This window comes from Musca autumnalis, unplaced genomic scaffold, assembly GCF_047663935.1.
Source record: "Musca autumnalis isolate F117 unplaced genomic scaffold, ASM4766393v1 scaffold_2, whole genome shotgun sequence".
Lineage (NCBI taxonomy): Eukaryota > Metazoa > Arthropoda > Insecta > Diptera > Muscidae > Musca > Musca autumnalis.
In genome coordinates, this window is record NW_027411755.1 from 18,401,493 (window position 1) to 18,415,538 (window position 14,046).

Sequence of the window (14,046 nt, forward strand, 5' to 3'; positions counted from 1 at the left end):
AAAAATATTTTTTTAAATCCACGTTCTTTAAAATATATATTATATATATTAAAATATATTTCTTTTTTAAGAATCCACGTTGTTGGAAATCCACCTTCTTTAAAAAATATTTTTTAAAAATCTACGTTCGTTAAAAGATATTTTTTAAAAATCCAAGTTCGTTAAAAGATATTTTTTAAAAATCTACGTTCTGTAAAAAGATTTTTTTTAAATCCACGATCTTAAAAATATATTTAATTAAAAAGCCGCGATCTTTAAAAATTTGTTTTTTAAATCCACGATCTTTTAAAAAATACATTTTTTAAATCTAAAATCTTTTGAAAAATACATTTTTTAAATCCTCGATCTTTTAAAAAATAAATTTTTTAAATCCACGATCTTTAAAAAATATTTTTTAAAAATACACGTTCTTTAACCATTTCGACCCCAACGTTGCTTATAAGCAACTTCGATTTTTAGCATGGTTTAATTTGAAACTGATGGGATTTTCTCATCAAAACACGCATTGGTTTGGTTAACTGAAGTTGTGAGAATAAAAAACAACAGCAAAAATATCAGTTATGTGACGATCGACCTATTTATTATGCATTATTCACTATGAAGTCTAGCAAATCGCGCGCTCTAAAAAATAGTGCACAAAGTAAAGTTAAAAAAAATATTTTTAAATAATAATTTTAAAAAACAAATACGCATTTTTATTACTAACAGATATAGTTATAAAACAAAAATAACATTTTGAAAAAATGTGGCATTGTTCCTTTACAATATTTTTTTCTTTTTTGAAGATGCTTATAAGCAACTTTGGGCCACGGTGATAGTGAAAACCATTGAAATCGAAAATATGAACAAACCACCTAAACGGCTCTGGAAACAAATATACAAGCCATTCTGGAGTTCGACTGAAACAAGTCTTCTGATGAAGAGTGCGAAGATGAAGAAGAAGAGTTTATGTAGAATGGTTTGAACGAAATTTTGGAGAGAGGTGAAGAAATAGAGATCAATTTTCTAGAAGATAGCCCCATTGAACTACGTGTTGTAAAGTATCCAGAGAGAGTCGAGCGTCATGTTCCAGTTCCAAGCGCCGTAAAGATACTTACGACCTGCCAAATTCGTCATTGGGTGCTATGGGAGAAAAAGGTCGACGTCGTTTTAGCAAGACAGGAACACCTGTGTCAAAGTGTGGTGTTCATCTATGTTCAAATACAAGTAAAAAATGTTTTCTTGGCTATCATACTAGGGTATTATTGATATAATATATAATATTATATCAAACATGATTCTTAAAGAATAAATAACAAGCAATTTGTATGTTCTTATAAACTTGTTTTAATTTATTATTGCCATGAAATACTACCTCAACGGCCCGAAGTTGCTTATAAGCAACTTCCAATATCTGGTTCCCCAATAACTCCCGAAGTTTCAAATCTTCAAAAATCCTTAATTTGGAGCTAACAAGCTTTGCTATCACAAAAAAATAATTTTTAGACATTCGGTTCTGGAGCGGGGCCGAAAGGTTAAAATAATTTTTTTAATAACCCACGTTCTTTGAAATATACTTTTTTAAAAATCCACGTTGTTGGAAAAAAATATTATTTAAAAATCCACGATGTTTTTAAAATAATTTTATTTAAAAATCCAGGTTGTTGGGAAAAATATTATTTAAAAATCCACGTTGTTGGGAAAAATATTTTTTAAAAATCCACGTTGTTTTTAAGAAAATATTATTTAAAAATTCACGTTGTTTTTAAGAAAATATTATTTAAAAATCCACTTTGTTGGGAAAAATATTATTTAAAAATCCACTTTGTTGGAAAAAATATTCTATAAAAAATCCAAGTTGTTGGAAAAAATATTATTCTTGAAATAATATTTTATATAAAAAATATATAATTTTTTTAAAAACTATTTTGAAATATTTAATCTAATATGTTTCGTCTGTCTTTCTCTTTTCAGCCCAATTGTCCGCACTTCTCCACAACTGTCACTATTCCTCTGAATAATCAACACAACGACGCAGTTTAATACCTTTTGAAGAGTGAAGTGAATTTCTGTGAAAAAAAATAAAAACAAATTCTAAAGGTTTCCACAAGTCAAAGAAGAATAAAAAATAAAATTAAAAGCAAATATTTAAATAAAATAAATAATATTAGAAAATAAGCTTAGAGCAATGAAATAATAAAATAATCATTACACCTAGATTAAAATAAATAAAAAAAGTTTTAGAATATAATACGGAAATAAAAAATATCAATTGTGTTCTCAAAGAAAAATTAAAATAAATAAGGAAAAAATAAAAATATTGTAAATAATTGCAAATTAAAAACAAAACAAGATTTTAGAAATTTAACAAAGTGGTGTGGATAATTACTAAAAATAATTAAATTATGAAAACTTAGAATTTAATGACCATAATTTCCAAATCTTGACTACAAGATCCCCGAATCCTTAGCAACCGAGGCCAACAACACAGAAAATTCCAACGCAATGATGATTCTAAGATGATGGTCTATGACATCAGTTTGGCTGTTAGTCAAATTAGAGCACAGCAAAATTTGCAATCGCAACAAAAACAACAACAACAATAACTGCCACTTAAATAACTGAAATCTTCTACTACTTCCCCCTAAGACACAGAACAACCAAAACCTAAAAGGATAACCGTAACCGAAACAAACAAAAAAACTTATTATCTTTACAACTATTTCTGACTGTAGATTACGCTCCTGCTTAATAATATTAACATTAGTTACGAAGAATAAGCAATCATACCAGAAACCCTCAACTCCTCTAGACCAAGCGCAACTTGACTCTTCATATCCTCCCGCACACACAACAAAGACACATGAAATTCCAACAACTTCCGAGCTATGCCAAACTATTGAAATCTTATCACAGCAAAAAAAGAAGCTAAAACGAAAAGCACATTAAATTAGCAAAACTTGCATTTGGATGGTAACAAAGCCGTGTTTCTTCCTTTCGAAATTATAACCACAAAACAAAAGAGAAAAGGACGAAACCTAAAACCGCAAAACGTGAAAAACAAACTTCTTTCATTCTCTACGCAAATCTTCATTCATCGCACAAGCAGCACTGCATCTTCCACTTGAGGAAGTTTCACTGCAGTTCTCTGTTTCTCGCTTTCTTCAGCCACCAACCACCCGTAAGGAATACACCAAACCAACAAAAAAGGATATCATTACAGACTGACCATAATGGATTCGTCAACAACAACAACACTGTATTTGGTTTTGCTTATATTTGTGATAATTAAAGGTAAGTCATTTTATTTTCTATTTTCTTTTGGTTACTCCCCTCTATTTATTTTTTTTTTGGTTTCCATGATCTCTCTGCTATAACCGCGAAACTACTTCAAAGCATTTGTTGGACAAAAACTTCATGGTCAAAGGATTTAGGTTGTTAGGTTGCGAGCTACATTACAAGAGTAAATATTTTAAAAAATTGCGTATTTTTCGATTGCGGTTTTAATTAAAGTTAGAGGAAATAATATTTGAGTATTAGAGGGGGAGAATGTCATTTGCAACAAATTTGCAAATTTTGAAAAAAAAACATCGAATAAATTAGGGGACCACATATTCTCACAATATCACAAGGTCTTCTCATAGAAGACCAAAATATCTCCTCATGGAAGATCTCAAGCTCAGATAGTAAGTCACAAGCTTCTTTAAATAAATCCATGGACTTGAAGAATATTGTTTAAATAAATCCCCGGGCTTGAAAAATATTCTTTAAAATATCCACGTGCCCGAAGAATATTCTTTAAAATATCCACGTGCCCGAAAAATATTCATTAAAATATCCACATGCTGGAATAATATTCTTTAAAAAATCCACGGGCTTGAAAAATATTCTTTAAACAAATCCATGGGCTTGAAAAAAATTCCTTAAATAAATCCACGGGCCGGAAAAATATTCATTGAATAAATCCACTGACTTGAAAAATATTCTTCAAAAAATCTGCGGCCTTGACAAATATTTTTTAAATAAATCCACGGGCTTGAAAAATATTCTTTAAAAAAATTGACAGGCTTAAAAATATTCTTTAAATAAATTTACGGGCTTGAAAAATATTCTTTAAATCAATCCACGGGCTTGAAAAATATTCTTTAAATAAATCCACGGGCTTGAAAAATATTCTTTAAATAAATCCAAGGGCTTGAAAAATATTCTTTAAATAAATCCAAGGGCTTGAGAAATATTCTTTAAATAAATCCAGGGGCTTGAAAAATATTCTTTAAATAAATCCACGGGCTTGAAAAATATTCTTTAAATAAATCCACGGGTTTGAAAAATATTCCTTAAATAAATCCACGGGCTTGAAAAATATTCTTTAAATAAATCCACGGGCTTGAAAAATATTCTTTAAATAAATCCACGGGCTTGAAAAATATTCTTTAAATAAATCCACGGGCTTGAAAAATATTCTTTAAATAAATCCACGGGCTTGAAAAATATTCTTTAAATAAATTCACGGGCTTGAAAAATATTCTTTAAATAAATCCACGGGCTTGAAAAATATTATTTTCAATAAATCCACGGGCTTGAAAAATATTCTTTAAAAAACCCACGGGCTTGAAAAATGTTCTTAAAAAAATATTGTTTAAAAAATCCAAGGGCTTGAAAAATATTATTTAAAAAAACATGGGCGTAAAAATATTCTTTAAAAAAATCCACGGGCTTGAAGAATATTCTTTAAATAAATCCCCGGGCTTGAAAAATATTCTTTAAATATATCCACGTGCTTGAAAAATATTCTTTAAATAAACCCACGGGCTTGAAAAATATTCTTTAAATAAATCCACGGGCTTAAAAAAATTCTTTAAATAAATAATAATAATTGCTCCACAAACATCCCAGGCGGGACAAGGGAGACTTGTCTCATATCAATGAGTGCACCCCGATTCATATTAGCTCAAAGATAAATCCACGGGCTTGAAAAATATTCTTTAAACAAATCCACGGGCTTGAAAAATATTCTATAAAGAAATCCACGGGCTTGAAAAATATTCTTTAAATAAATCCACGGGCTTGAAAAATATTCTTTAAATAAATCCACGGGCTTGAAAAATATTCTTTAAATAAATCCACGGGCTTGAAAAATATTCTTTAAATAAATCCACGGGCTTGAAAAATATTCTTTAAATAAATCCACGGGCTTGAAAAATATTCTTTAAATAAATCCACGGGCTTGAAAAATATTCTTTAAATAAATCCACGGGCTTGAAAAATATTCTTTAAATAAATCCACGGGCTTGAAAAATATTCTTTAAATAAATCCACGGGCTTGAAAAATATTCTTTAAATAAATCCACGGGCTTGAAAAATATTCTTTAAATAAATCCACGGGCTTGAAAAATATTCTTTAAATAAATCCACGGGCTTGAAAAATATTCTTTAAATAAATCCACGGGCTTGAAAAATATTCTTTAAATAAATCCACGGGCTTGAAAAATATTCTTTAAATAAATCCACGGGCTTGAAAAATATTCTTAAAATAAATCCACGGGCTTGAAAAATATTCTTTAAATAAATCCACGGGCTTGAAAAATATTCTTTAAATAAATCCACGGGCTTGAAAAATATTCTTTAAATAAATCCACGGGCTTGAAAAATATTCTTTAAATAAATCCACGGGCTTGAAAAATATTCTTTAAATAAATCCACGGGCTTGAAAAATATTCTTTAAATAAATCCACGGGCTTGAAAAATATTCTTTAAATAAATCCACGGGCTTGAAAAATATTCTTTAAATAAATCCACGGACTTGAAAAATATTCTTTAAATAAATCCACGGGCTTGAAAAATATTCTTTAAATAAATCCACGGGCTTGAAAAATATTCTTTAAATAAATCCACGGGCTTGAAAAATATTCTTTAAATAAATCCACGGGCTTGAAAAATATTCTTTAAATAAATCCACGGGCTTGAAAAATATTCTTTAAATAAATCCACGGGCTTGAAAAATATTCTTTAAATAAATCCACGGGCTTGAAAAATATTCTTTAAATAAATCCACGGGCTTGAAAAATATTCTTTAAATAAATCCACGGGCTTGAAAAATATTCTTTAAATAAATCCACGGGCTTGAAAAATATTCTTTAAATAAATCCACGGGCTTGAAAAATATTCTTTAAATAAATCCACGGGCTTGAAAAATATTCTTAAAATAAATCCACGGGCTTGCAAAATATTCTTTAAATAAATCCCCGGGCTTGAAAAATATTCTTCAAATAAAGCCACGTGCTTCAAAAATATTCTTTAAAAATCCACGAGCTTAAAAATATTCTTTAAAAACTCCACGAGCTTAAAAATATTCTTTAAAAACTCCACGAGCTTAAAAATATTCTTTAAAAACTCCACGAGCTTAAAAATATTCTTTAAAAAATCCACGAGCTTAAAAATATTCTTTAAATAAATCCACGGGCTTGAAAAATATTCTTTAAATAAATCCACGGGCTTGAAAAATATTCTTTAAATAAATCCACGGGCTTGAAAAATATTCTTTAAATAAATCCACGGGCTTGAAAAATATTCTTTAAATAAATCCACGGGCTTGAAAAATATTCTTTAAATAAATCCACGGGCTTGAAAAATATTCTCTAAATAAATCCACGGGATTGAAAAATATTCTTTAAATAAATCCCCGGGCTTGAAAAATATTCTTCAAATAAAGCCACGTGCTTCAAAAATATTCTTTAAAAACTCCACGAGCTTAAACATATTCTTTAAAAACTCCACGAGCTAAAAATATTCTTTAAAAACTCCACGAGCTTAAAAATATTCTTTAAATAAATCCACGGGCTTGAAAAAAATTCTTTAAATAAATCCACGGGCTTGAAAAATATTCTTTCAATAAATCAAGGGGTTGGAAAATATTCTTTAAATAAATCCACGGGCTTGAAAAATATTCTTTAAATAAATCAACGGGCTTGAAGAATATTATTTAAATAAATCCACGGGCTTGAAAAATATTCTTTCAATAAATCAAGGGGTTGGAAAATATTCTTTAAATAAATCCACGGGCTTGAAAAATATTCTTTAAATAAATCAACGGGCTTGAAGAATATTATTTAAATAAATCCACGGGCTTGAAAAATATTCTTTAAATAAATCCACGGGCTTGAAAAATATTCTTTAAATAAATCAACGGGCTTGAAGAATATTATTTAAATAAATCCACGGGCTTGAAAAATATTCTTTAAATAAATCCACGGGCTTGAAAAATATTCTTTAAATAAATCCACGGGCTTGAAAAATATTCTTTAAATAAATCCACGGGCTTGAAAAATATTCTTTAAATAAATCCACGGGCTTGAAAAATATTCTTTAAATAAATCCACGGGCTTGAAAAATATTCTTTAAATAAATCCACGGGCTTGAAAAAAATTCTTTAAATAAATCCACGGGCTTGAAAAATATTCTTTCAATAAATCAAGGGGTTGGAAAATATTCTTTAAATAAATCCACGGGCTTGAAAAATATTCTTTAAATAAATCCACGAGCTTGAAAAATAATCTTTAAAAAAATCCATTGGCTTGAAAAATATTCTTTAAATAAATCCACGGGCTTGAAAAATATTCTTTAAATAAATCCACGGGATTGAAAAATATTCTTTAAATAAATCCACGGGCTTGAAACATATTCTTTAAATAAATCCACGGCCTTGAAAAATATTCTTTAAATAAATCCACGGGCTTGAAAAATATTCTTTAAATAAATCCACGGGCTTAAAAAATATTCTTTAAATAAATCTACGGGCTTGAAAAATATTCTTTAAAAAAACCAACGGGTTTGAAAAATATTCTTTAATTAAATCCCCGGGCTTGAAAAATATTCTTTAAATAAATCCACGGGCTTGAAAAATATTCTTTAAATAAATCCACGGGCTTGAAAAATATTCTTTAAATAAATCCACGGGCTTGAAAAATATTCTTTAAATAAATCCACGGGCTTGAAAAATATTCTTTAAATAAATCCACGGGCTTGAAAAATATTCTTTAAATAAATCCACGGGCTTGAAAAATATTCTTTAAATAAATCCACGGGCTTGAAAAATATTCTTTAAATAAATCCACGGGCTTGAAAAATATTCTTTAAATAAATCCACGGGCTTGAAAAATATTCTTTAAATAAATCCACGGGCTTGAAAAATATTCTTTAAATAAATCCACGGGCTTGAAAAATATTCTTTAAATAAATCCACGGGCTTGAAAAATATTCTTTAAATAAATCCACGTACTTGAAAAATATTCTTTAAATAAATCCCCGGGCTTGACAAATATTCTTTAAATAAATCCACGGGCTTGAAAAATATTCTTTAAATAAATCCACGGGCTTGAAAAATATTCTTTAAATAAATCCACGGGCTTGAAAAATATTCTTTAAATAGATCCACGGGCTTGAAAAATATTCTTTAAATAAATCCACAGGCTTGAAAAATATTCTTTAAATAAATCCCCGGGCTTGAAAAATATTCTTTAAATAAATCCACGGGCTTGTAAAATATTCTTTAAATAAATCCACGGGCTTGAAAAATATTCTTTAAATAAATCCACGGGCTTGAAAAATAATCTTTAAATAAATCCACGAGCTTGAAAAATATTCTTTAAATAAAACAACGGGCTTCAAATATGCTCTTCAAAAATCCACGGGCTTGGAAAATATTCTTTAAATAAAACCACGGGCTTGGAAAATATTCTTTAAATAAAACCATGGGCTTGGAAAATATTCTTTAAATAAAACCACGGGCTTGGAAAATATTCTTTAAATAAAACCACGGGCTTGGAAAGCATTCTTTAAATAAATCCACGGGCTGGAAAAATATTCCTTAAATAAATCCACAGGCTGGAAAAATATTATTTAAAAAATCGACGGGCTTGAAAAAAATTTTTAAAAAAATCCACGAGCTTGAAAAATATTCTTTAAATAAATCCACGGGCTTGAAAAATATTCTTTAAATAAATCCACGGGTTTGAAAAATATTCTTTAAATAAATCCACGGGCTTGAAAAATATTCTTTAAGTAAATGCACGGACTTGAAAAATATTCTTCAAAAAATCCACGGGCTTGAAAAATATTCTTTAAATAAATCCACGGGCTTCAGAAATGTTCTTTAAAGAAATTCACGAGCTTGGAAAAAATTCGTTACAAAAATCCACGGGCTTGAAAAATATTCTTTAAATAAATACACGGGCTTGACGAATATTCTTTAAAAAAAACCTAGAGGCTTTAAAAAATATTTTTTAAAATTTCCGCGTGCTTCAAAAATACTTACTTACTTAGTTAGTTGGCCCATTACAGAACATTTGTTCCATAGACCGAACTAAGAAAAGATCTCCATTCCTCTCTGTTTTTCGCTTGACTTTTTGGAATACCGCGCCTTTTCATTTCTTCATCCACTTTTATGCTCCATCGAAGCTTAGGCCTGCTAATTCTGCGTGCACCGCCATGTGGAATGTATTCATACGCCTTTTTAGCGGGTACATCATCGCTCATTCTTATGATATGGCCTAGCCAACGCAATCGTTGCATCTCGATACGTTTAACTATATTCATGTCTTTGTATAGTTTATATAGCTCGTGGTTCATACGACGTCGATATTCACCGTCAACGCAAATCGGCCTGTAGATTTTTCGAAGAATTTTCCTCTCAAACACACCAAGCACTGCCTTATCTGCTTGCGCAAGTACCCATGCTTCGGAGCCATACATTAGCACGGGTAGGATCAGCGTTTTGTATAGTGTTATTTTTGTTTGACGAGATGTGGCTTTGTTTTTAAATTGCTTACTTAAACCATTGGCCAATACCATTCTTCTTCTTATTTCACAACTGATGTTGTTTGTTGTGTTTATGGCAGTGCCGAGGTAGAGAAGTCTTTAACTACCTCAAAAGTGCAGGTACCAACAGTTGGTCCGAGCTCTATGGACGCTTTGCGCGCCGACACCATCAACTTGGTCTTCTCACCGTTTACCGACAGACCCACTTTAGCAGATTCTCCTTCGACCTTCATAAAGGTATCAGTTACTTCTTTTACTGATCGTCCCATGATGTCTATGTCATCAGCATAAGCAAGTAACATGTGGCTATTGGTGTAGATTGTGCCACTTCTTTTGACGTTTGCTCTCGTATAACCTTTTCCAGCAGGATGTTGAAGAGATCACACGAAAGGCTGTCTTCTTGTCTGAAACCTCTTTTGGTACTAAACTCTTCGGTGAGATTCTTTCCTATTTCAACTGAGGACCTCGTGTCAGTTAAAGTCATTTTACAAAGCCGGATGAGCTTTGCGGGGATACCAAATTTAGACATGGCTTGGAATACCTTTGTACGCAGCGGGCTGTCGAAGGCTGCTTTATAATCGACAAAAAGGTGGTAGGTGTCGATCTGCATCTCTTGGGTCTTCTCCAGGATTTGCCGCAGGGTAAATATCTGGTCAAAGGTGGACTTGCCAGGTCTAAAGCCGCATTGGTATGGTCCAGTTATCTCGTTGACCATAGGCTTTAGTCGTTCGCCCAATATCCCTGACACAATCTTATAGGCAATAGGGAGAAGACTTATGCCCCTATAGTTAGAGCATACAGTTTTATCTCCCTTCTTGTGGACTGGGCACAGGATACTCAGGTTCCAATCGTCGGGTACTCATTCTTCCTGCCAGATGGTGCTGACTAGCTGATGAATACTCCTTATCAGCGTGTCACCTCCGGTTTTGAACAGCTCGGCCGATTTATTGCTGTGTTTACCAAATCTTGGCTGGGCGGTATACATTCAATACCATCTTCTGGGATTGGGTCTGTGGTATCTTCGTCGTCTTCGCTGCTATTGGATACCAGTAGTTTTAAAAAATGTTCTTTCCATATCCTGAGCACACTACCTGTATCAGTTACCAAATTACCTTGCTGGTCTCTACAGGAGAATGTGCCTGTACCGAAGCCATCAGTTTGATGCTTGACTCTTTGGTAGAATTTTCGGAATTCATTCTGGTTCCTGTACATCTCGATTTTTTCACACTCCTGCTTTTCCATCTCTCTCTTTTTCCTGCGGAAAAGACGTTTCTCCTCTCTCCTTTTCTCCCGATATCTCTCTCGTGCGCTACGCGTTGCTACGGATTGTAAAGTAGTCCTATATGCCGCATTTTTCTCTTCTGTAGCAGCACGACACTCCTGATCATACCATGGATTCCTTGGTGGAGGTCTCTGGTATCCAAGTATGGATTTTGCGGCTGTTTGTATGGAGTGGACAATACTTTGCCATTGCGCTGATATGTTATTGGGATGAGGAGTGCTTTGACTAGGCAATTGGGCTAGTTGAGTGGAATATGATGTGGCTATCTGTTGTGATTGCAGCTTACCGATGTCTAACTTTCGTGTTGTGTCTGTTCGTACTTTGTTTGCTACGTTTAAGCGGGTGCGTACCTTTGGTGCAACAAGGTAGTGGTCCGAGTCTATGTTTGCTCCTCGAAACGAACGCACATCCAACACGCTCGATGAATGTCTTCCATCTATCACAACGTGATCAATTTGATTTCTTGATTTCTGATCTGGAGACAGCCAGGTGCCCTTATGGATGTCGGTACTGGTACTGCTAACTACCATGTTTTTTGCCGCTGCAAAGTCTATCAGCCTTATACCATTGTCAGATGTTTCACTATGGAGACTGAATTTCCCGACTGTTGGGCCAAAGATATTCTCCTTTCCAATTTTGGCATTAAAATCGCCTTGATCGATTTTAATGTCATGGGCAGGGCAACGGTCATATGTTTCTTCTAAGCGCTCGTAAAATATATCTTTGGTCTGTTCGTCCTTTTCTTCAGTGGGAGCATGAGCGCAAATATAGCTGATGTTGAAGAATTTAGCTTTTATTCGAATTGCAGCAACTCTTTCATTCACTGGGGTGAAGCTGGATACCAGATGTTTTAGCCTCCGACTAACTACGAATCCGCAACCAAACTCATGCTTAATGTCATGGCAGCTATAATATAGTGCGTCACCTTTAGGTGTTGTTGTGACGCCTTTCCCATTCCATCATATTTCCTGTATGGCAGTAATGTCGGCCTTGTACTTTTCCAGTACATCTGCCAATGCGTAAACTGCACCTTCTCTATAAAGAGTGCGAACATTCCATGTGCAGATTAGCAGATCATGGTCCTTAAAACGTTTGCGGAGGTCGTCAAATTTTGAGGGATTTGTGTTTCTTTTCTTTCGTTTTTTCATAGTAGGCTGTTTTTTTTCTAGGGGAGGGTTACTAACCCGACGCCCAAACCCAAGTTTTTAACGTTCTTATGGGTGAATGGGTTACAAAAATCTAGGGGCTTGAAAAATATTCTTTAAATAAATTTGCGCCCTTAAAAATATTATTTAAAAAGATCCTCTGCGGGCTTGAAAATTATTCTTTAAATAAATCCAAGGGCTTGAAAAATATTCTTCAAAAAAATTCACGGGCTTCAAAAATATTTTTAAAATAAATCCACGGACTTGAAACATATTCTTCAAAAATCCAGGGGCTTGAAAAATATTTTTTAAATAAATCCACGGGCTTGAAACAAATTCTTTAAAAAATCCATGGGCTTGAAAAATATTCTTTTTAATATTCTTTAAAAATCCATGGGCTTGAAAAATATTCTTTTAATAAATTCACGGACTTGACAAATATTCTTTAATAAATCTACGAGCGTAAAAAATATTCTTTAAATAAGTCGACGGGAATTAAAAATATTCTTTAACAAATCGGCATCAAAAAATCACGTGCATCAAAAATATTTTTTAAAAACTCCACGAGCTTGAAAAATATTCTTTAAAATCTCCACGAGCTTGAAAAATATTCTTTAAAATATCCGTGGGCTTGAAAACTATTCTTTAAAAAACAGGCATGCTTAAAAAATATTTTTTAAAATATCCACGTGCTTGAAAATTTTTTGTAGAAAATCGACATGCTTACATTCCTTAAAAAATACACGTGTCTAAAAAACATTCCTTAAAAATTACACGTGCTTGAAAAATATTTCTTAAAAATGCCACGTGCTTGAATAATATTGTTTAAAAAATCCCCGTTTTATGCTGAGATGGTCTTTGGAAAAAATTCTTTAAAAAATCCCCGTTTCTTGCAGAGATGGTCTTTGGAAAAAATTCTTTAAAAAATCCACGTTTCTTGTTGATGGTGGTCTCTGGAAAAAATTCTTTAAAAAATCCACGTTTCTTGTTAAGATGGTCTCTGGAAAAAATTCTTTAAAAAATCCACGTTTCTTGCTGAGCTGGTCTTTGGAAAAAATTCTTTAAAAAATCAACGTTTCTTGTCGAGATGGTCTTTGGAAAAAATTCTTTAAAAAATCCACGTTTCTTATTGAGATGGTCTTTGGAAAAATTTCTTTAAAAAATTCACGTTTCTTGTTGATATGGAAAAAAATTCTTTAAAAAATCCACGTTTCTTGTTGATATGGAAAAAAATTCTTTAAAAAATCCCGGTTTCTTGTTGAGATGGATTTTGGAAGAATGCTTTAAAAAATCCACGTTTCTTTATGAGATGGTATTTGGAAAATTTTGTTTAAAAAATCCCGGTTTCTTGTTGAGATGGTCTTTCGATTTTTTTTTAAATCCACGTTTCTTGTTGAGATGGTCTTTGGAAAAAATTCTTTAAAAAATCCACGTTTCTTGTTGAGGTGGTCTTTGGAAAAAATTCTTTAAAAAATTCACGTTTCTTGTTGAGATGGTCTTTGGAAAAAATTCTTTAAAAAATCCACGTTTCTTGTTGAGATGGTCTTTGGAAAAAATTCTTTAAAAAATCCACGTTTCTTGTTGAAATGGTCTTTGGAAAAAATTCTTTAAAAAATCCACGTTTCTTGTTGGGATGGTCTTTGGAAAAAATTCTTTAAAAATCCACGTTTCTTGTTGAGATGGTATTTGGAAAAAATTCTTTAAAAAATCAACGTATCTTGTTGAGATGTTCTTTGGAAAAAAATCTGTTAAAAAATCTACGTTTCTTGTTGTGATGTTCCTTTGTAAAAATTCTTTAAAAATCCATATTTCTTGTTGAGATGG

The 14,046-nt window shown here is 31.9% G+C and overlaps 1 protein-coding gene across 1 annotated transcript in view; it reads left to right on the forward strand.

The window, feature by feature from the left end:
- Positions 1–14,046, forward strand: part of nAChRalpha6 (nicotinic acetylcholine receptor alpha6) — a 961,717-nt gene that overhangs the window by 144,722 nt on the left and 802,949 nt on the right. Inside the window, exon 4 of the mRNA XM_073967234.1 lies at positions 1,954–3,273. Within this exon, the coding sequence (XP_073823335.1) occupies positions 3,213–3,273 (61 nt within the window). The 5' untranslated portion in view covers positions 1,954–3,212. The remainder of the gene's footprint in view (positions 1–1,953; positions 3,274–14,046) is intronic.